Below are 21,829 nucleotides of genomic sequence, written 5' to 3'. Positions count from 1 at the left end.
CCCTGCACACGCAGCACAAGCAGGCCCGGCTGCAGGCGCTGGAGACCATGGCCGACGTCCTGCAGCAGCGTGTTGACATCCTGACCGCCAAGCTGCACAGGACCGAGGTGTCTGACACCGTGCCCACTGTCCCAGCCTACCCGGGGGCCTCAGTGCCCAGTGAAGACAGAGTATCACTTCACGATGGCTTCCTGGATGTGGAGGTACTGCCTTGGATCTCAGGCTGGGAGCCCTGGAGCCCAGAGATCAGCCCCGAGAGCCAGCGCCAAGGTGGGCCTGGGGTGGTCAGGAGGTCCCCTGCTCCCTCTGCCCCTCGGTTTCTTCCCTGAAAAGGTGCAGGGTGACAGTAGCTGGCCCTCCCACACAGCACATGTCACAGGCCACACCGGCGTCCTGTGCCTGACTCATCCCCTGGCAGAGGAGGACAGGCCTGTGGTGCTGTGCTGGGTCCATGTAGGGCACACCCGGGACTCCTGCCCAGTGACTCAGGGCCCTGACCTGGCTCCTCCACCCTCTGGATGCTGTGTGACATCGGTCCCCTTTCCAAAGGTACCATGCAGGAGGGATGCTGGCAGCTGGAGCAGAGGCTGCAGGGAGACTCTGTGCCTGTCCAGGCCCCTGGAGCCGGTGCAGGGAGGTGAGTCCTGGCCCTGGGGCCACCCCTCATGCCCCCTGCAGCTGGCCCAGGCCAAGGCCAGGCTAGGTCAGGGGATCCCACGCCCAGAATCTGGGCCAGGCAGGTCTGGTGCCGGCATTGACCAGGGCAGGGTCCCCCACAAATGGCCCTTGTGTTGGCTCTGAGCCCGTGGGAGACACCATGAGCACTGCACGTGCTGTCGGCCGCTGGAGCCCGCCTGTCACCTCCCCATCCCATGTCTGAGCCCCACTCACGGCTCCTTCATCCAGCTTCACCTGAGTTCTGGCCCTGGCCTTTTGGGGTCCAGGCAGCACAGGTGCATCTGAGGTCCCTTCTGTGGGCACCGGCTTCCTGCTCTGGGCCCCTCACCTTTCCCAGCTTCTTGCTGCTCTTGAGGGGACCCCTGTGACTCTGTGGAGTCCCCAGAGCGCCTGTCCTGTGAGTGGTCTCACAGCTGGCGCTGCACTGACACTGCTCTGCGGACGCTCCAACTCCACAAGCAGCCCACTGGGGTCCTCTCGGAACTCATGATACCCAGGGCCCCTCCTGAGCCTCCCTCCATCAGCCCAAGTCCCTGCAGCCCAGTGCCTGCCCCCTCTCCTGGGCACAGCAGCTGACCTTGCCTGGGCCATCCCAGGCTTGGCACCCCATCAGGGTGTGGGTGAGGCCACTCCTTAGCCCAGCTGCACATGAAACTGGTTCGGGCCTCTCAGATTCTGGGGTGCTGCAGGTCTAATGGAACAGACCGATGAGCCCCCACCACCAATTGGCTGCCTAGGACTTTTGGGGGTCAAACCCCAGCTCTGTCAGCTGACCTTGGGCAAAGCCAGGCCCAATTTCAGGGGTCCACAGGAAATGAGGTGCTGAGCTGAGTATATTGTCTCCACTCCCGCTCCTGCTGGTGAACCCCCCCCTTCTGACCTCGGATCTCTGGGGCGGTGGGTTTGGGGTTTGGGGCATTCTTGGGTGGTATCCTCACTGATTCCCTGTGACCAGTAGGGGGCAGCAGAGGGCTGGTGGCGCTCTGCTTCCCCCATCCCCACCACAGCCTGTAGAACCCTGTGGGTGGGGACTGGGGAGAGGTTAATGTCAGTGCTCCAGGCTCCCAGGTGGACAGGGGAGGTGCATACCCAGGCTCAGGCCTAGAAGGTACCCATGTTCCTTGTACTGAGCTGGGGAGGGCCAGAGGACAGTGGGTTGGGTCCCACAAGGCAGGGCTCTGGGTGCTGCGTCCCCTGCATCCCAGGACAGGAAGAAGCGGGTCCTGCGGGGGGTGAAAGGTCACGAGGCTGGCTGGGCCCTCTGGGATTTCTTCAGAAGCATATTGCTCCTCCTTGCCTGTGTCCTGCGCCCTGTGGCCCTGTCCCCCTTGCCTCACCCCAGGGCTTGAGGTGGGACCCTCTCCTACACCACAGGGACCCTGGCACTCAGGCAGGTGAGGGCTGAACCCTTGCTTGCATCTGTGTGCTAGGTGCTGGGGTCCCAGCAAGCTGCCTCCAAGCTTTACCCCAGAACACACCCTCCCTACCTCTTAACCCCAGAGCTGCCAGGCTTTCCGGAAACTTCTCTGCCTGTTCCCTGACCCTGTTAGCAGGAGTCACCAGTCTGAGTCCAGCCAACCCAATTCCTAGCTCACAGCATGGTGTGCCACACATGGCTCCTTCGTCACCAGCCCTCTGCCTTCCTGGGGTGATAGTGCCAGCCACGAGAACTGGGCTTACCTGCCATGGGGAGAGTCAGGGCTGACACATGGCCCTTGCACCTCCCTGGACCTGTAGAGAGGCTCTGCTCCTGCTCCGGAGCTCCCAGGAGCCCTGAGCTCAGGTTCCAGCTGCACCTCACAGCAGGCCAGCCAGCCTCACTCACACAAGTGGGTGGGCACACAGTGCCATCTCTTGTAGCTGCCCTGCAGACCACAGGCCTAGCCCCCTCCTGGGCTTTGGCTCAGGTCCTGCCCTGGACACGCTTTTTTGGGTTTGACCCTGCTGCAGCTGTGGGAGCCCTGCTTCCCAAAGGTGGGGTGTAGTCCCTGGTCCCCCTCCTCCTCCCAGCCCGACCTCATGACCACCTGTGCTTTGTGTCTCCAGCACACTTGGGGCACCTGCTGCCCCGCACCCCACCTGTGGCTCCCTGTGGCTGGAGGACTTGCTGGCTGCCAGAGGGGAGGGCTTGGTGACGCCCTGGACCCCCCGGAGCTGTGGTAAGGGCGAGCCTGCAGACAGGCCCTGGGCTGGCTGGCCAGGTGGCCAGGGGCGTCTGCCGGGGACCCCCACCACTGCCTAGAGGGAGCATGGCCGCATGGGGTAGGGAGCCTTTTCCTTGCAGTCAGCATCTGCAACCCTGTATTAAAGTGTTTCCCAGGCTTTGGGCCTCGCTGTCTGCTCCGTGCTCCTGTACACTCTAGGCATGTGGCTGGGTGGGGCTGACGCTTGTCCTGTGGACAGCCAGGCTCCTGACACCTCGGGGTGTAGTTCCCATGGATGACACTTCCCCATGGCCACCAGCCCAGGGCGCCACCTGTCCTATGGCTACTTGGGTGTGTTTGTTTCTGAGTTACAGCAAAGAAACACTTGGGGCTGAGGTTCTGGTGCTTGGCAGAGGATCTACTGTGCCTGGTCTGCTGTCCTAGAAGCCTCAAGGCCCTGGGGAGGCAGATGGCCCATGCCTGGGCCTTGTTCTGGCAGAGTCCCTGGGCTGTGGGTGGGAGGCCTCCTAGAAGTGAGGGCTGTGAGCGCCACTGGGTTTGTCTAGAGAACAGGTTTTGCACACAGTAGTGGTATACGGTGGGTCCAGCTGTGACCCAGCGCAGCCCCAGGGCATCTCCTTCTCCTGGCAAGGCCGGGGGGATCTAGCAGCTGGAGAGAGGCCTGGAGTCGGCACAGCCCCAGGCTTTCCTTCAGGCAGCTGAGTGGGACAGAGAGGATTTTGGATCCAGTTCAGAGCTGAGCAGCTTTCTTGAGGGGTTCCTCCCTCCACAGCACCCTCCCTGGGCCCAGAGGGTGTGCGCCAGCAGCTGCAGGCTGGCTCATCTGTGGGGGGTCTGGGGGGAATGTACATGTGTGTGTGCAGACACCCCTCATTCCTGAGCGGGCAGGCACGTGTCTGAGGCACACGGTGGGGGTTCCGTGCCTCTGGCTCCCAGGAGCTCCCCCTGGGGAAGGTGCTCTCCTAGGCCCCAGGGTACAGAGGGTCTCGAAGCCCACAGTTTACCGGGGATGGCACCAGCTCGTGGAGAACCCTGCCATCAGCACTGCATGGCACCTGAGCCATTGTGGTGCTGAGTATTGTGGTCACAGCAGGAAGATGGGCAGAGAACAAGCACTTGGCACTCTGCACCAGGAGGAGGCTCTGCCTGGGGTGGGGGCAGAATGCATAAGCCCTGAGATCCACAGCCAGGGAGAGCCCAGTGCCCCTCCGACCTCACTACTGCAGCTGCTACCACTGAGGCAGCGCTGTCCCAGGGAACTTGGTGCTTGACCCCAGCCACACTGCTCAACAGATCTTCTTGCGGCTGGATGGGGCACAGATGGCAGCCAGCAGGTACACGCAAGCACACAGCTGCTGAAGCACAGCCAGTGCGACTGGGGGTGGAAGTTTACATTGTGCTCAAGTTTAAGCCCAAGTGGCAGGTGTGGCGGTGGCTGCTCTATGGTTGGGCCCCCCAAGGGTGGGCATCCAGCACCCCTCATCTCAGGGAGGCAGTGGTTCCTGGGAGCAACAATGGCAGGCCTGGTGCAGAGGTACTAGGAAGTCACCTTGCTGGGTCCTCAGCCAGCAGATGCTTCAGGCAGAGGGTGAATTCTTGGGGGCCTTGTCTAATGAGCAGAATCAGGGAGAGTTGAGGTCAGCGTCTGCACCTGGGATGACCCTGGCTGTCTCCTGGGCTGCTTCTGCCCCATGGCCCAGAGCTCAGGGCCACACAGTGCATGTGCTCCTGGTGACCTATCAGGGCGCTGATATGGACAGAGGTGACCCAAGCTTCCCATCACTCCTGGGTTGGCCAGGGTGGCCTGCAATCTCAGCTGAGGCAGGAGGATGGCAAGTTTGAGCCCAGCCTTGGAAACCTATTGACTTGGTGAGATCCTCTCTAAATAAAAACCAAGAAACATGCTGGGGATGCAGCTCTGTACCGAGGTCCTGGGCTCAAGCCACAGTGCTGCAGAAAACAAAAAGAAGAACACAAGACCCCAAATCAGAGTTTGCAAGTGTTTTCACTCTCTGTGGCAGCCGGTTAGATGGGGGTCCCTGGGGAGCCCCCACATCCTGCCTGACCTCTCTCTGCCACCCTGCTCGCCGCTTGGAAGCTGAGCTCTGCCCAGGAGGATGGTGCACTCTGGGCACCAGGCACGGTGCTGGCCACTGCCCTGGTCAGTGATGACTCAGACTGAGGGTCTGAGCCTAGGACTGAGCTGATCTTCTGCATTCCTGCCAGCTGTCACAGGACCCAGGAGGAGAGCAGGTGAGAGCTGCCGACCCGCCCAGTGGCAGCCTCCACAAAGCAGTCAGAGCTGAGCGCCTGGGCCGCCCCTCTGTGGCCCTCGGGTGCAGGGACACTGGTGAACTCCATGGTGGGGAGTGGCCCAGAAGCAATCCTCAAGTCCCCAGGAGGGCCCTGACCCTCCAGGGAAGTAGACTGCCCCACAGGGTCTCCTACCACAAGTGCCGAGCCTAGGACCAAGTTCTCCTGATGGCTCCTGTCCTGTGAACCTGGGAAGGAACTGGGCCTGGGGTCCAGCCGGGAGCGCCTTGGGGTGGGCACAGCAGCTGTGTGTGGCCGGGGCTCTTCCTGATGCCAGCCCCACCCCAGAGGTTGGGTGTTGGCCCTCCTCCTGCCTGTGCCTCAGTTTCCTTGAAGGTTGGAGAGGTTGTGGCCTGCTGTGGAGCAAGTGTCAGGGCTGCAAGGCAGAGAGAGGCCCAGAGCCTCACTGTCACTCACTGCCCACTCTGTGGCCCACAGATTCCCAAGAGCCCAGAGGGCTGCACCCCAGAGGCCGAGGTGGGCACCTTGCTGACTTCCAGCTGAAGTCCTTGAGCTTCCTCGAGTCACTGAAGGTGGGTCCCAGCCTGTGACAACAGACCAAGGACAGCTGTGGCCCCAAGGCTGCTTCTGTTTAGGGGGAACTGGCAGCCGCCTTTGGCCCCTGAGGCTGAGTAGAAGGATCCAAAGCACAGAACTGTGGGATTTAGAAGCAGGGCCCCCTTGTTCCCCACTCTGCAATGCGGACACAGAGACGGGAGGAAGCAGAGCCAAGACAGATGAGGAGGCCCAGGCAGAGACGTCAAGGGGGTTCCCCAGAGGACAGGCAGCAGGGGCAGGGTCCTGTCCTCAGCAGGACCCAGGACATGAGATCGTGCTGCAGCTGGACCAGCGGAAGCAGGAGCAGGCTCTGGGGCTCCTGCGGCAGCGAGCGGAGCAGGAGGTCTGGGAGACACAGATGGCTCTGGATGGGCTGCTCTTCAAGCACCAGCTAGAGGTTAGCCACTCCCCCTCCCCACAGCCCCTGTCACCTCCTGCCCAGCCGGCCCGAGGCCCCTCGGCAGTGGGTGCCCAGCAGGGGCACAGCCAGGCACTTGGCCCTGTGAGTATGGGCCTGGCAGGGGTTGCGTGTGGGCTCATGGGGGACCCACCTCACAGCAAAGCCTCAGAGCAGGGCCAGACATTGGGCCACTCCGGCCCCAGGGTGCCAGGCCTGGTCACAGATGTGCTTCCGCCTCGCACTGTCCTGGACCAAGATTGTTAGGCCCAGAGCTGTAGGGACACAGACTCCATCGTTTGCCGGCCTCTCCGAAACCCATCAGACGGGAAGCTCAGCGCCTGGCCCTGAAGGGGAAGAAGGTACCTAGCCCAGAGGCGGTGACTCTGGGCTGGGGGTGTTGACCAGCTGGTAGCTGTGACCTGGCTGGTGGGACAAAGCCGCAGGGCTCTTTGTTCCCTGTCCATCATGCGGGGCTGCTGGCAGGACAGACACTAGCAGCACCTAGGATGGCCGCAGAGCCGGGAGCCTTGCCTGCGTGGGCACATGGGACCTCTCAGACCCAGAGTGCAGAGTCGCCTGTGTGGCCCCTCTCCCTTCTTCCCCCACCACGGGCTCTGCTCCTCCTCCGGATTTGAGCATGGCGGCCACAGGGGCTCAGCCACAAGGATGCCTGGCTGGCTTCTGCCTTGGTCCTTGGAGTGCTGCTTCCCCATCTGGTGCCTCCGACACAGTCCCTCCAGTCCTCGTGCCCAGCCCTCTGCTGGCAGCTCTGCCTCCCTGTCCCTACAGCGGCTGATGGAGAAACAGGGGGCCCGCACCAGGCCAGGAATGGACTCGAAGCTGGAGCAGCCACACGCCCACGTGGACCCAGAGCCCACATCACTGGCCCAGAGTCCCATGCCCCGCAGAACCAGGTGAGGCAGAGGCCGAGGCCGCCACCCTCCTGGCACTGAGGAGCTCGGGCAGGCTGTCCCCTGGGGCAGGTGTCAGGTGCAGCCCGGATGGCCCCCACCTCTGGTATGCTTTCCCACCTGTCAGGTCACCCCCAGCCCTGGGCAGAGATGTCACCGGGTCCTTCCAGGATCCTGAGGAGGGGCAAGCCAGTGCGGAGGGCAAGTTGGCTTCTGCAGGTGAGTGTCACTTGTCACCTGTGCTGGCAGGTAAGGCAGGAGCTGTTAGACCCAGAGCTGGCCCACAGCTGTGAGCACACTCACCGCTCACTCTCCTCCTATCGTTCTGGTCCCCACTCACTGTGGCCGTACGCAGGGGTGCGATGCCGAGTCCCCTGAGCTGGGGGCCTGTCTTGGTGCCCATCCATGGTTTTGAAGAGAATGTGTGTCCCCCATGGCTGGACGGGGAGCTGCTGAGGTCAGTTAGACCCCATTGGTTGATGACGTTCAAATTGCCTGCATCTCTATGGGTTTTCTGCCCCATTCCAATCAGGAGTTGAGAGGGTGCTGGAGTCGCCAATTGTGGTTGTGAGCTGTCTAGTTTCCCATGCAGTTGTACTGGTTGTTTAGCACATCCACAGGATGCCTGCTCTTCACTGATCTCTCCCTTGTGCTCATGGCAGAGCCCTGGCCTTCCTTGCAAGGTGCTCTGCCCCAAAGCCTGCTTTAGTACTTTTAGACCTCTCAGTATCAGATACCCAGGGTGGGTTCCGATCTCCTGCTCAGTACTACAACGCAAGGTTAAAAGAAAAACTCAAAGACGGAGTTAAAGAGACAGGGGAGCCAGGATGACCAAGGCTTGTGCAAGCAAGACTGAGCGAGCAAAGGCCCTGAACTCCCAGAGTTGTCATATTTATTGGTGACATCATAGATTGAGGTAGAGAGGATGTGTAGTAGCTATGGATACGTTACAGATGCAGGCAAGGCTTGAAAGTAAAAAAGGAAGCATTCTTGAATTAGGAACAGAACAGACAAAATACAGGTTGTGGTTAATAATTAACCTTGTCTTTCTGGTAAAGAAGGTTTTAACACTGGACATGGAATTTGGGTAAGAGTCACTCTGTCCTCAGCAGAGAGGATGAGGCTGGTCTCACCTCTCAAAACAAGCCAAAGCCTGCTTTGGGCACAATCAATGGAGCAGTGTGCCACAACTCAGTCTTCTTTTAACTAGGTTTACAGGGCAGACCCCTACCCTCTCACTTTCAACCTATCTGGTTTTTTGTTTTTGTTGTTGTTGGAGACAGGGTCCAACTCACTATGTAGTCCAGGCTGATCTCGAACTCACAATGATCCTCCTGCCTCAGCTTCCCAAGTGCTGGATTACAGGCGTGCGCTACCACACCCAGCTTGTTGAGATTCTTGGGCCTGGGATTTTATTGTTTTCTTCAATTTTGGAAAATTCCCACCTCCTATTTCTAACCCCCATCCCCCGAACCAGGGATTGAAATTAGGACCTTGTTCTTGGGAGACAGGCATGGAACCTCTAAGCTAAATCCCTGATCCCTTACCTTCTATTTCTTCAAATGCTCTTTCTGTCCTGTGAAAACTCATTAGTAGGAAATAGGAAGCTGTGAGCTCTTTCCTTCTGCAATGTCATCTGTCATGAACCCCATCCAGCGTTTTCATCTCAAATATTTTACATTTTCATTTCTAAGAGCTGCATTTGGATCCTTTCTGCCTTCTGTGATTCACTTAACAATTTTCTCTTTTTTTTTTTTTTGGCAGTACTAGGGATATTCTTTTTGTCGTTGTTGTTTGGTACCGGGGATTGAACTCAAGCCCTTTTCTTGCGAGGCAGGCGCTGGAACCACTGAGCTAAATCCCCGGCCCTTCACTTAACTTTTCAAGCACATGGAAAAAAGCTATAAAAGCTTCAATGACCTCAGTAATTTCCACCACTGCATGGCCTGGGTCAGTTTTTTACTCTCCCTGCCTCTGTGGACAACCGTTTTGCATCCTTGCCTGCCCACTGGGCCTGGTGGAATTCACTGCGTTGGTCTGGGTGTCTCTGCGTTTCCACACACATCTTTAACTCCACTCTGGATGGTGGGTGTTCAGAGTTGATCTGATCTTCACTGTCTCAGTGGAGCCAGGTCAGTACCCAGGCAAGGACTCAGTTTCCCCATCCTGAGGCAGGAGGGGCTGTGTGCACTGCTGGCGAAGTGAACCACAGCACTGTCCGGGCTCAATTCCCAGCCTTCTGACCTCTGGACACCACTTTCCCAGCTTCCAGCTGCTTCCTGACCTGGGCTAACCAGTGGATTCTCCACTCAGTACTCCAGGCAGGCTCCAGCTCACCACCGCCATAGCTACTGGGCACCGCAGACTCAGCTCCATCTCTTTACCTCAGTTTCCCTCCCTGTCTTCGGTCTGGAAACTCTCTCAAGCCTTAGGATGTTTGCATCAAGGATCTTACCACCCTTGTTTTCCAGCGGCAATCACATTCAGTGCTATTTGGTGTCCGTAGGCAACTGTGCTTTCCTATGAGTGTGAGTACACATGCACGTGCAGAATGTGCATATACACGAGCACACATATGTAATTGTTTTTAGTTGTTTCAGATGAGATGAAAAGCCCACAATCCAGTCCCGTTGACTGTTGACTGTTGGCAGGAAGGAACTTTTTGAAGTATAGGGTCATTTTCTGGTCACGGCCAGCAGAGGTCAGCAGCCAGAAAGCCGCTGCAGCTGGGAATCTGGGCTCCACCAGCAGGGCTCCTGATGAGGGCCCAGGTCACCTCCTGCAGCCTCAGTATACCTTCGGTGGAAGCCAGTGGCAGCAGGGCTCTGCCAGCACTGCCTCCCAGGACCTGGTGTGGGGCTGTGTGCCGGGGTGGGAGCCCCAGACAGCCACCTTTGACCCACCTTCCGGAAAGATAGCTCAGGATGCGGGCGCCCATCCCACTGACCCCCGACCACCCGCTTTCTCTCTCAGGGCTGGCCTCGCTGGACACAGACCCCACCCAGCCGCCCCTGGCCCCGCTCAGCCCTCGGGACAGCCCCGAACACCAGGTACACGCAGGGGGCAAGGGCACAGTTCCGGGGTGCACACACTGGGTGTGGTATCAGGGCCCTGGGAGTGTTCCTGCCATCGGCACCTACCCGGCCAGCTGGAGGGGCACGGCCTTCCCGGCACCCTCTAGAGCACTAACAAGTGCACGGTCTAGACCGAGGTGATGAGGGCTCCCCAGAGCGGCTTCCACCCGTCAAGGCCGGCCCCAGGAGCGCTTAGGCTCGGTCTGCCTCTCCCGAGGGGAGCTCGGTAAGGACCGGGAGCGCCAAGCCAGGAGCGGGCTTGACAGCCGGGCTGAAGCAGAGCCTGCGGGAGGAGGATGAGCTGCGCGCGCAACACCAGGAAGCGCTGCTGCGCCTGCGCCAAATGGCGAGAGAAGAAAAGGCCTGCGCCGGGCGGGCTTGGATAGAGCACCTGCACGGGTGAGCGCACGCGCGGTCAGAAAGCACTTCATCCAGTCACCATGCCCATTGGGCTCGCTGGCTCCGCCCATCCACATGACCCCGCCCCCATCGCCTCACGGGCCCCGCCCCGGGGGAAATAACTGTTGATTGTAGTAATGAATAGGTGTTTGCAGAAAAGGACTTAAGACAGTAAAGCCTCCCCAAAACGAACAATGGACACCACCCATGGCCCCCCACAGGTCGTGCACCTGTTTGCAGCGTACTTGTCTCTGCCCCTAGACTAAGAGGCCAAGAGACCCTCCACGCCTTCCCTGAGACGGTGCTGGCAAGCACACACCAGGAGCTTTCCTTAGCGGGGACCCAGAAGCGGGGTCCCCCACGGTGAGAGTGCAGGCCAAGCCTCCTGATATTGCGCGGGCCTCGGAGGGCTGTGGAAAGCCCCCCAGAGGTCCGTGGTGTGCTTGGCTGTGGGGAGCCCTGCCTGCTGTCTGCCCTGTGGTCAGACGTGGGTGGGCGGCTCGGGTGCCTCTGTGTCTGCTTCCCACTTTCTGCTCCGGGCTTTCCAAGGCCACCTGCAGGCCTCTGGAACTGACCACCTACTGCTCCCCCAGGTGTCTGGGGAGCCGGGGCCACCAAGCCACAGGGGCTGCTCTGTTGGAGCGGACAAGGCAGACCCTCTGCAGGCTGGAGAAGGAGCCGGTAAGGCATGGCTGGGCTGGGGAGCATAGTCAGACCTGCCACCCTCGCCACACCTCTGCCGGAGAGTCCCTGTGTCCTCACCACCCTCCACTGCTGCCTGGGACCCTGTGGGCCTGGGACCTGGGATGGAGCCATGGCCGGGTAGAGGGTGACCCTGGCTGCAGGTCAGGCTCAGCTTCTTGCTGGCCGTAGCCTTGGTTTGGCATTGGAGCAGTAGTGTCCACGTCCTAGGTCTTGGGAGGGCTTAATAAAGGAGATGGGTAGAAGAGGGTGTGCCAGCCCTATGGTGGGGACCCTTGGGGAAAGAGCACTCCAGCTTCCTCCTGTCAATCCCTGGGAAAGCCAGCATCCAAGGAGTTGCAGGGAAAGGAGGGCCAGTGTGCTCTGTGTGCCCCTTTACTGTTCATCAGTCCTCTTCTTTTCCCCGCCGGGCTCCTGGGGTCCTTGGCAGGTGCAGAGGGAAGTCCGGGACCTGTGGAACCTGCACGGGTCAGTGCTCCCAGGCAGGCAGCAGCTCCTGCAGCACCACAAGGCCATTCTCACAGTGCAAAGGACCCCGCCCCGGCCACAGGTGGGTGCTCCGCTGGGGGTGTGCAGGTGTGGGCTGAGGACTTTCTTGGTGAGGTGACCTGGATAGGTCCTGCAGGAGCAGACAGACCTCCAGTGGCCATGGGTGGCCGAGGATGTGGAGAAAGAAAGCCGTGGTGGAGGTGGGCAACCTAGCAGGAGCACAGGCAGTGGTGAAGGGAGGACAGACCTCTGGCCCGTGGCCTGGGGCCCCTTCCTGGATTCCAGCCCCTCAGAACCAGTAGCTGCTCTGTCCTGCCCTACCACCATCAGCCAGCATGGAAGAGCTATGTGGATGGGTATCGTATCCCTCTAAGTTGTGAGCCTGAGGTCTTCCCTTGAGGGGGAATGAACAGGGCTTTCTGAAGTACCTGCCCCAAGTGGGCCTGCAGGACAGGGGACCCTTTACTGCCCTTGTGCTTGCTGGGGGTACCTCTGCCAACCTTGGGTGGGACATGGGCTCTGAGGACCTGTCAGCAGGGTGCATGTCGGCTGGTGTCACGCAGGGCACCCAGGCTGTGAGACCAAGGGCTGCCACGCATGCCACCTGCCTCTCCAATGAGACCATGCCCACTGCCTCTGCTGTCTCTCCTAGAGTCCCAGCCCCAAAGTCAAGGCCACTTGGGAAGGCCCCTCAGAGACAGGCCAGCCGGAGGGAGCCCTGTGCCTCCCGACACCACACAGGCCTGGCAGCTCCACCAGCCCACAAGTCCAGAGAGGTCCTGAGAGTGTGGAGGTTGCAAGGTGAGTCCTGGCCCTTGCTCAGCAGCCCTCACCCTGTGGAGGGGGACCCTGAGGGCACTGGGGGAGCCTGTGGAGAACTAGGCCAGAGCTGCAGGGACCTGGGGAGGAGCAGAGAGCAGATGTGTTCCTGGCTCTGTGGCTGCTGGGCGTGGCCGTGGGGAGTCTCCCAGGGCAGCTGCAGGGCGTGGAGGGACAGCAGGTGTCCAGCCTGGCTCAGGGCAGCAGGTGGCATGCATGTGGCTGCCAGCCTGTGGGTGTCCCCAGAGCTGGTGTGGGGCTGTCTGTGGCTGGTGGTGGCCGGGGGCCCTGGTTGGGGCCTTAAGTTTGCAACACAAGGAATGAAGGCCTCTTTCCAGGCTGAATGGGGGGGGGTGTTCCCTTGGTGTCTGTAAAGGCAGAGCTCACTTTGGGGCTGAGCAGAGCTGGAAGCTGCCCCTAGCCTGGGGCCTTCACTGGGTCCCCCTGCTTGCCCTGGGGAGGCTGTCACCACCCAGTGACTCTTTGCCACCCAGGCAGCCTCCCCCAGGCCATCAGCTCCTGGGCTTCCTCCTGCGCAGCTTCCGCTGCAATCAGTTGCAAGTTGTGGGCTCTGAAAAGGTTTGTGGGCTGACTGCCACCCCAGATCCAAGAGCTTGCCCATGGGGCTGACAGGGTGGTGGTTCCCACGCAGCAGCGGCAGGAGCTGTTCTTGTTACACTGGCAAAGTGTAGTCAAAAGTGAGCAGGTAGAGAGGAAGGCAGGCGCAGCCCAGAGAGATGGGGCCCCTGCAGGCCCACCCTGAGCAGTGGCTTGATTTTGTGCCGGGAGTCGGGGCCCTGGGGAAACCAGCAAGCTTGGCTCCTTTGTTCTGTGTTTGGAGTGTGTTGGGAATGGGGTACATCCATGAACAAGCCTCTGTTCCCCCCAAGCCCCAGGAAGCCAGCGACTAGCGAAGATAAGGACACGGAGGTAGTGTGAGCCCTGGTCTGAGACCTGGGGTGCCAGGGAGGGCTCAGGAGGTGAAACCTCTGAAAGGGTCTGGGGGCCTAGTGGGCTGCTGTACAGTTGCTGGTGCGCGAGGGCCTGAGCCCTGCACCGTGTCCTTCACCGGCTCTAGGCTGAGGACCACCCTCCTATCAGCGCCCCCTCCTGTCCACTCCCTGCCCAAGTGTGGATCTGGAGACACCGTCAGGCTTGCCCTGGGGTAGGGGCAGCAGGCTTTCTGCATTCTGGGGTAGAGGTGAGAAAGCAGGTGCCATAGGCAGGCCTGCCCCAGCACTGACCCTAACCAGAAGGGCTTACGAGGGCCAGCACCAGCCCTCCTTGCCTGCCACCTTGGCTGACAAGCAGTTTTTGCTGCCCTGGCAGTGTGGCCCAGGGAGGCAGGGTGGGGTACCCAGGGCCTGACATCAACTTGGGAGTACCCTGTTCCCCCAGCTCTACCAGAAAGAGCAGTCAGTCTCCACCAGAAATCTCGGGGACCTCACTGCTGGGAGTCAGCCATCTCCCCTGAAGTGTGCCCCCCATGGTGACAGCCCTGTCTGTCTGGAGGGGTGCCGGGAATCTGACTTTTGTGTGGCCACAGCCACTGCCAGACAAGGTTGTGCCAGGCACAGGGCCTTGCAAAGTCATGGCAGGGCTGGGCATGCCCATGGGGGCAGTGGGGAGGGCGGTGACCTCCAATCCATCTTGCAGCCTGGCCTCTGAGCGGTGGGAGGGAACACCTGCGACATCATCAGATGCCGACGGCCACCAGCAGTCTCCAAGGCTGGCCTGGGGAGAGGACACAGCCAAGGCCAGCAGCCCACCCAAGGAGAGAGGCAGCCATGCAGACCAAGGTAGCAGGCAGGGTGGCAGCAGTGTCTGCTATGGGCCACTTCAGGGCAGCAGTCCCAGGTCGGACAGACCCGTGTTCCCACCCACAGTGCTGGTGTGGATCCCGATGGGGCCCCTGTCTGTGTTTGAGTGTGACACAGTGCATGGTCAGCTTTATACAGAGCGGGGCCCAGGCTCTGGGGACCCAGATGGGCCCTGCTGCTCAGAGGCTCCCAGCAGATGTGGCTCAGAGCCACCAAGGGGAGGCCTGAGTGTCACCAGGCAGGTCGGGGCACACAGACCTGCTGTGTGCGGCTGCCAAAGTGGCAGGAGGGTGGGGCTAGGCCCTGGTGTGCCCTGCCCTGACCCAGGACTCCCCAGCTCAGGGCTCTGCCATGGCCCGGCCCTTCCCTGTCCCCACGGGTCAGCTCATTTGCTGGCTTCCCGCCCAGAGGGACCCTGGAAGAGTCATGCCTGTCCCCAGTGCCCCCCAGTCCCAGCACAGCAGCTTGGCCACCCAGCCTGCGCCTTCCCCCGCCTCCTCTCTGGCCTATGTGGCCCTCTGTAGTGACAGGGCCTAGAGAGTACGTAGTCATTTCTAGAGGGGACAGAGTTCCACAAGCCAGGCGTCTTCCACAGCAGAGACGCCTTCTCCGAAGCACCTGGAGACAGAGAGAAGTCCATGCTGTCCCCAGATGCCCCCACCTTCACCCTCCTGCCTGGCCCTGGCTCTCCCGAGTCTCAGCCTTCCCCAGTGACAGTGCTGGCAGAGGACTCTGCATGTAAAGTGATTTTCTTGAAGTTTTTTTTGGTTTTTTGAGACAGGGTCTCACTATGTAGTTGAAACTGACCTGGAACTCACTATGTAGCCCCAGGCTGGTCTCGAACTCATAGTGATCCTCCTGCTTCAGCCTCCCGAGTGCTGGGATTACAGGTGAGCGCCACCACGCTTGGCCTCTCGAAGCCTTTTTTTTGGAACTTCCTGTCACTAACTGTCCTGGGTGTTTCTGTGCCCTCACACAGACTGAATGCCACAAGGCAGTTTTACGTCACCATGAGTTTTCAGAACTTTTTGTGGGGCTCTGGGACTCCGGGCACCCCTGCCTGGCCCCTGCCTGTGTGAAAGCGCTGGCTGTGCCTTTGCCCGCAGGGGACCCTCAGACGCAGCCTAGAGCTTGCTGGGCCGAGAAGAGGCCCCCAGCTCAAGTGGGTGGCTGCCAAGGACCCAGCCTGCGACGCCTGGGAGCAGACGGTCCTCACTGTCCCCAGGAAGCAAGTGTGAGTTGGGGTGCGGCCTGTGCTGTCTACTCCTAGGGAGCCTGACCCTGCTGCTTGGCCTCATGTGAGGCCCGGCCTTCGAGGAGGCTCCCTGAGAGGCATGTACTCTCCTGAGCTCACCCTAATCCTCGGCCCCTCAAGACCCCACATATGGGCAGGAGAGGTGCCTGGCCAGTGCCCTCTTCGTCGGGGTCCATTCCTCGTGGTAGCCCTGGAAGGACATGGCCCCACACCACTGCTCCCATGCTCCCCGCAGGTGGCTGGACTAGATGCTGCCGGGATCCCCACAGAGGAACCCCTGGAAGTGGAGAGCGGGCTACCTGGGGAGCAGAGGTGCGGGGCACAGGCAGGGGGTGCTCGCAGGAGGGGGTCTTCTGAGCTCTCGGGGGTGCCCCATCTGCCACTGGATCCAGCAGATACTGAGGCCAGATGGTGCCCAAAGACAGGCCCACTGGAGAGCTCAGATGGTGGGAGGTGACTGGCAGGGGTGTTTCTAAGAGGCCTCGTTGACTGACCCTGTGTGTCCCTGGCTGTGAGCTGGGGGCTGGGAGGATAAGTCCCCTCCCGGGGTGCTCCAGGATTCACCCACCATGTGCTTACAGGACAGAGGCCTGTCGGCAGAAGGACAGCAGCGCCCTCCTGGCCACCTCCCCAGGTGATGCTTCTGCCCTCTCCAGGGCCCCCAGGCCAGGTCAGGACCCTGGGGTCCCCACCTAAGGGCCACCTGGGCCAGGTCCTAGAGCACCCAGCCCTGCCCTTCCCGCAGCTCTCACTTGCCTGGGGCTGCCAGCCATGGTAGGCGGTGGGGCCCATCCCTGTCACAGAGGAGCAGCCAAGCAGGCACGGTGCCCATCCTGGCCACAGCTGCATGCTAGAAGCTGGGTCCTCAGACTCAAAAAGTCCATGCCATAAACCCATTTGGAAGCAGTGGCAGAGGCAGCCAACAGCTGGCTCGGGTAGAAGGGGCTGAGTATGCTGGCACCCTCCTGCGTTCCTGCCTCATTTGGGGTCTTGGTTTTGAGCCGCTGGCTATAGGAGCCTGGTGGCAGGGCTGGTTCCTGGATGCAGGGTGTGACAGCTGTTGGATGTCCCCAAATTCACCCTGTCTCAGCAGCTCCTGCTGCCGTGGAAGAGGATGCGAGAACCCCTGTGCACCTGGGCTCCAGGCCTACAGCTGGGCTCCCCTTGGAGTCTGCAGGGTCCCTAGCATCGTCCCCCACATCCTCAGCAGGTTCTGTGAGTGGTCTGTCCTGCTCCTCCCTCCAGGACTTCCAGAAAGCCACAGCTACTCTGGTCCAGCTTTCTGACAGCTCCCTCTCTGTGTCTGGCCCAGAGGCTGAGCGCAGCCAGGGCACCGACCCCAACTGGTCAGAGGAGCTGTCTGCTCACAAGGACTTTGGCTCATCCTTGTTTGGGGGGCCCTACCAGGGTGATCCTCAGCCAGATGCTGTTCCTGGGGGTGCAGGGCAGGTGACCTGGCAGAGGCCAGAGCGTGGCCAGGCTGGTGCCCTGCCTGGCTCTCCGGACGTGGCTGTGGCAGAAGACTTAGTCCCAGAGCGGACCTTCCTGCAGGCAGGCTGGCCACTGCCTCCCCAAGATGTCTGTTCTCCAAGGTCTGGCTCAGAGCTGTCAGAGGCCTCCAGCCAAATTTGGGACGAGGGCATTGAAGAGAACCTATCAGAACCTGGTGCGGGGGCCGGGCCCACCTCTGGGAGCTCCTCGCCTCCTGGCTCTTCCATCTTGGAGCACAGTGTGGTTGTACCTGCCTCGGGCCCCAGGCAGGGACAGGAAGCTTCTGGAACCAGCTGGAGCCTGAGCGGGGGGTCAGACACAGGGAGCACAGAGCAGGTGTCCCCTGAGGCGGCCTCTTCGAATGACCTAGACCCATCACTGTCATTTCCTTCAGAGACTTCTGCATCTGAAGGGGCTGGGGGCCAGGAGAGGCCCCAGGGTGCTGGCCTGAGCTTGTCCTCTGAAAGGAGTCCTCCACAGGCCTCTCCAGGGCCTGAGGTCCCCTGGGGGCTGGCATCCCCTGTGGCCAAGCCCCAGGCCCCCCGAGTCCCAGAGCAAGCTTGCCCCCTGCACACTGCTGGTTTCCTGTCCTCTGTGGATGGGGAACTGTCTTACGGCAGTGAGGACCTCCCACGTGCCCCCCCCTGGGCCACCCACCTCCCTCCACCGCCTCCCACTCCCCAGGCTGACAGTGACAGGGATGAGGCCCAGCCCTGCTCCGAAGACTTCCCTTCCCCACCCCAAGAGGCCATGGTTCCCCAAGACTCGCTGGGTCCCCAGCAGTCAGGGCTCAGCCTGGGGGCACCTGGGCCACATGGAGGCCCTGAGGGTGAACTGGGTGGGTCAGGGCCTGCGGTGGGGATGCAGGCTGTGGGTAGCCAGTGGTCCCAACAGGTCACCCGTCCAGAGTCACCCTTGGGTGAGGGGGTGGGCGTCAGTGGGGGGCTCCCCCAGGTATCAGCACACTCCCTGCCTCCGTCCCAAGTGGCCTGCATGGCAGGGGAGAATGTGTCCAGGCTGTTGGTAGCTTGTGGCCCAGATGTGCTGGGTATGGGGCCCTGGGCCGAGGGCACCTCTGGCAGTCACCTTGGGCCCCAGGCAGGGGTGCAGTGCTTCACCAGGGCAGGGCACCAGGAAGGCTCAAGTTTCCTCCCAACTCCTCCTGGAGACCAGGCGGCCTGGGTATCTCATGGCCAGGCAGGGTCCCCCGGGCACACTGGTGAGGAGGGTGTGGACGGCCTGAGCCACTGGGCAGAGGACTCACTGGGCAGAGAGCTGCTCCTAGGGGAACACATGGCCACCGGCCCCACCTCAGGCTCCTGCTCTGATGTGGGCACAGAGAGGGACGAGGTGGTGGCCCTGGTGTCCACCCAGCTCACCCAGAGGATCTTGTGTGACTCCATGGCTGTGCTCTCAGGGCTGGCCCCTGGGGGCAGCCTCTAGTCCCTGCGATGTTACTGTGTGTCTCAGTTGCCTTCCTCTCCTGCCTGAGACAAAATACCTGCCGCCGGAAGTTAAGGGAGGAAGGGTTTATTTAGCTCAGTTTGTGGAGGTTTCGGTCTGTGACTGGCTAGCTCCCAGGCAGAGGGGTGTCGCAGAGGAGAAGCTGTTTTTGGCGCCCACACAGTAGCCACAGCAGCAAGAGAACCTTAACAGAGTCTTTCTGCCCTTCTTACTCAAACTACTGGGATTAGGGCAGTGCCAAGCCAATCTGTGGACTGGTTTAGCAATCACAACCCTAATCCCAGCATCATACTATAGATCCAGCCACCCACAATCTGTGGTGGTTTAGCAATCACAACCCTAATCCCAGCATCATACTATAGATCCAGCCACCCCGAACAAACCCTGTGACCGAAGGGGGCTCTGGGGACATCTAGACCCAGACCGTAACACTGTGAGTGCGTGCGTGTGTATGCCTGTGCCTCCAGAAGCTGGGCCTCCCCTTCTGGGGTACAGTAATGCTGTGTGGCCACCCTGCTGCTGGCCATACCGGAAGGCATGTGACCAGGCATCCATTGGCTGGGTTCTCCATAAGGGAGGATGCACAGCTTCCTTCAGGGCTCTCTGGGGCCCTGACTGACATCAGAGGGAGGAGTCTGTTCCTGGAGCACAGGCCAGGTGGGCCTCAGAAAGAGGAGTGCTCAGCTGCCTGTCTGAGTGGTACACTCAGTTTCCGTGGGGCGAGGCAGAGGACTGCAGGGCCGGTGGGAGGGGACAATGGCACAGGGTCTTACAGTGGGACAGCTCATTCAGGCCTCCCTGGAAGCCACTTCTGACTGTCCCAGGCTGTGCCTGAACCCCACCTTCCAGGCCCTTACGGAAGTGGCTTTGCATGAGCCCGGCGCTCAATGCTTACAGAGGAAGCAGTTTTAGGGTCTGTTTTCTGACTTTCACACAGGATTTCTTGAGAGGATCTGGAGGCTGTGAAGGAAGTCTCCCAGGTTACTTTCCACTCCTGAAGCAGTGTGTGCGCACACACGTGTGAATTGTCACTTCTGCAAACCCTTCTTACTCATCACCCACCTACTCATCCATGTGTCTCTCCACCTATCTGTGGTCTGTCCATGCATCTTTACCAACTCCTTACCTTAATCATTTATAAATGATGTCGGAGCTGAGCACAAGCCTATAATCCAGCTACTTCAGAGGCTGAGGCAGGAGAGCTGCAAGTTCAAGTCCAGCCTAGGGAATTTAGCAAGACCTTATCTCAAAAAATAAATACTAAAAGGGCTGGGGCTGGGGCTCAGTGGTAGAGCTTCTTTCCTAGCTTGTGTGAAGCCCTGGGTCCCATCCCTAGAACTTCAAAAACGAAAACAACCAAAAAGCCAAGCGTGGTGGTGGATGCCTGTAATCCCAGCTCTCAGGAGGCTGAAGCAGTAGGATCACCTCGAGTTCAAGGCCAGCCTGGGCGACACAATCAATTCAAGACCAACTTGAACTATACAGTGAACTATACAGTGAAAAGACAAACCCAGAAATAACAAAACAAAAAACCCCAAAACTTCAAATATGTTTATAAATAATTTGTAGCCCTGGCAGAAGCCAATGTGCCATGAGAGGGTGGGGTACACAGGAGCCACACACACAGCGGCTTTGGGAACTTGATCCCTGAACATTGGAAAATACCACTTGGGCCCAGTAATATGTACAACTTCTGGGTTTTACGGACCAGTTCAAATTAATTTTTTAAAACCCACTTGAATTAAAGATTCTAAACTAGGAAAGAATTGTTCTCAGGAAATTATTGTTTTCTCCTTGTTCATGGGTGTGCTACACTTTACACTTTCTATTAAGACATAATCCCCCTACCACAACATTCACTTGTTTACACTGTACACGTGGAGAATTTGAGACCCCTTAGAGTACTTAGTATATTCACACATCCCCCCTCCCAGTGGGTGTGGGTCTTTGTCCCCCTCAGGCTGGGACCCCCAGTGAGAGGGCCCCTTCATCTTACTGTACTTGGGCCCAAGGGCCCCAGACTTTCATGCACCCGCGCTGCTTTATCTTTATTTGTATTTGCCCATGTCTGCAGTACATAATGATCACGCTCTTCACGGAAGCTGGTGCATGGACACGGCACATCTCTGGGTTTGTTTTGTTTTTTTTACCTCCCCTTCTCTTTCCCGCTCCCTCCATCTCTTGGTTCCCTTTCTTTTTTGCAGGAGGCCTATCTCCTGGTTCCTATTATCCATCCTTTATTTCGCTCTTATTTATTCTTTGGGCTTCACATATCAGAGAACCCACACTACTGAATCCTGTGCGTCTGACTGATTTCACTTGAGCAGCAGAGTCTCAAGGCCTGGTGCTGTGTCCTCAGTGGAAGAAGCAGGCAGAGCAGAGGTTTTAGGTGCCAGGTCCTGGGACCCTGGAGACACCTTTGAGTTCCTACCACTAGGCAGGAGCTCCTCCCAGGGAGCCCCTCACCACGGGGCCACAGCCTGCCAGGACTGGGCCAGCATGTGGCTCGGGCCTTCCTGGGCACCTGTCCCCAAGGACACATCTCGACCAGGGAGGTGCCAGCCACGGTGTCACCTGCTTCCATCCCAGACTTTCCCAGTGCGGAGGCTTGGTTCCAATGGGGAAAAGTTATCCCTGTGTGTGACTTCACTGCACATTTTGAGCTACAGCTGTCTTATTGATTCCCTTCTAGTTTTCTGAACAAATTAGTCTATAATTTTTTTATTTTTTTCTATTTATTGCTGACCCTTCTGGATTTATGAGGCTGTGTGAGAGGAATTATGTATTTTACACACACATGTTTGGCATGGCAATAAATCTCCTACATCAAAACCCTGCAGATTTGCCTCAAATCCAATACCAACTCCCAATCTTATTGCTTGGGGTTGTCACTGAGGCTCGCCATAGTGGCGGGTGCTTGCATGGGAGAACAGGGCCTCCCCAGATCCCCAGAAGGTCTTGCCTGGGGACCTGGGGACATCACATTGCCAGTCACTTCTGGCCTTGGCATAGTGCCCTTGAGGGGGGGCTGGGCTCGGAAACTAAAGAGAAACCAGGATGTGCCCCTGTGACAGCGGCAAGGGACCGGTGCTATAAACGACCTTGGTGAGCGGAGGGGAAGTATTTCCTTCCAGGTGCCGGACACATTTTACATCCAACATGCGGGCAGCTGGCTCCAGCATGCAGAGGCAGCGACCAGTGGGGCTCCAGGCAAGGGCCCTCCCTCCAAGGCCTCTGGCTCTGATTTGCCGTAACTGCACAGCTCATAAATCTCCACACCGGTCTCGGGAG

At 59.5% G+C, this 21,829-nt stretch overlaps 1 protein-coding gene across 1 annotated transcript in view; it reads left to right on the top strand.

The window, feature by feature from the left end:
* The window catches only part of Ccdc187 (coiled-coil domain containing 187), a 30,633-nt gene extending 11,792 nt beyond the window's left edge, over nt 1-18,841 (top strand). Inside the window, 18 exon segments of the mRNA XM_033759005.1 lie at nt 3-270; nt 550-637; nt 2,725-2,837; nt 5,070-5,146; nt 5,282-5,689; nt 5,998-6,111; nt 6,904-7,028; nt 7,153-7,244; nt 9,999-10,075; nt 10,317-10,498; nt 11,092-11,179; nt 11,631-11,750; nt 12,342-12,490; nt 14,165-14,307; nt 15,435-15,562; nt 15,819-15,895; nt 16,165-16,253; nt 16,677-18,841. Coding sequence (XP_033614896.1) covers nt 3-270; nt 550-637; nt 2,725-2,837; nt 5,070-5,146; nt 5,282-5,689; nt 5,998-6,111; nt 6,904-7,028; nt 7,153-7,244; nt 9,999-10,075; nt 10,317-10,498; nt 11,092-11,179; nt 11,631-11,750; nt 12,342-12,490; nt 14,165-14,307; nt 15,435-15,562; nt 15,819-15,895; nt 16,165-16,253; nt 16,677-18,517 — 4,179 coding nt within the window. The 3' untranslated portion in view covers nt 18,518-18,841.
* The last annotated feature ends 2,988 nt before the right edge of the window (nt 18,842-21,829 follow it).

The sequence above is a fragment of the Fukomys damarensis genome, unplaced genomic scaffold (assembly GCF_012274545.1).
Source record: "Fukomys damarensis isolate Sample0158 unplaced genomic scaffold, DMR_v1.0_HiC HiC_scaffold_36, whole genome shotgun sequence".
NCBI lineage: Eukaryota > Metazoa > Chordata > Mammalia > Rodentia > Bathyergidae > Fukomys > Fukomys damarensis.
The sequence above is the reverse complement of the archived record's forward strand: the minus strand, read 5'-3'. Positions and strand labels throughout refer to the sequence as shown.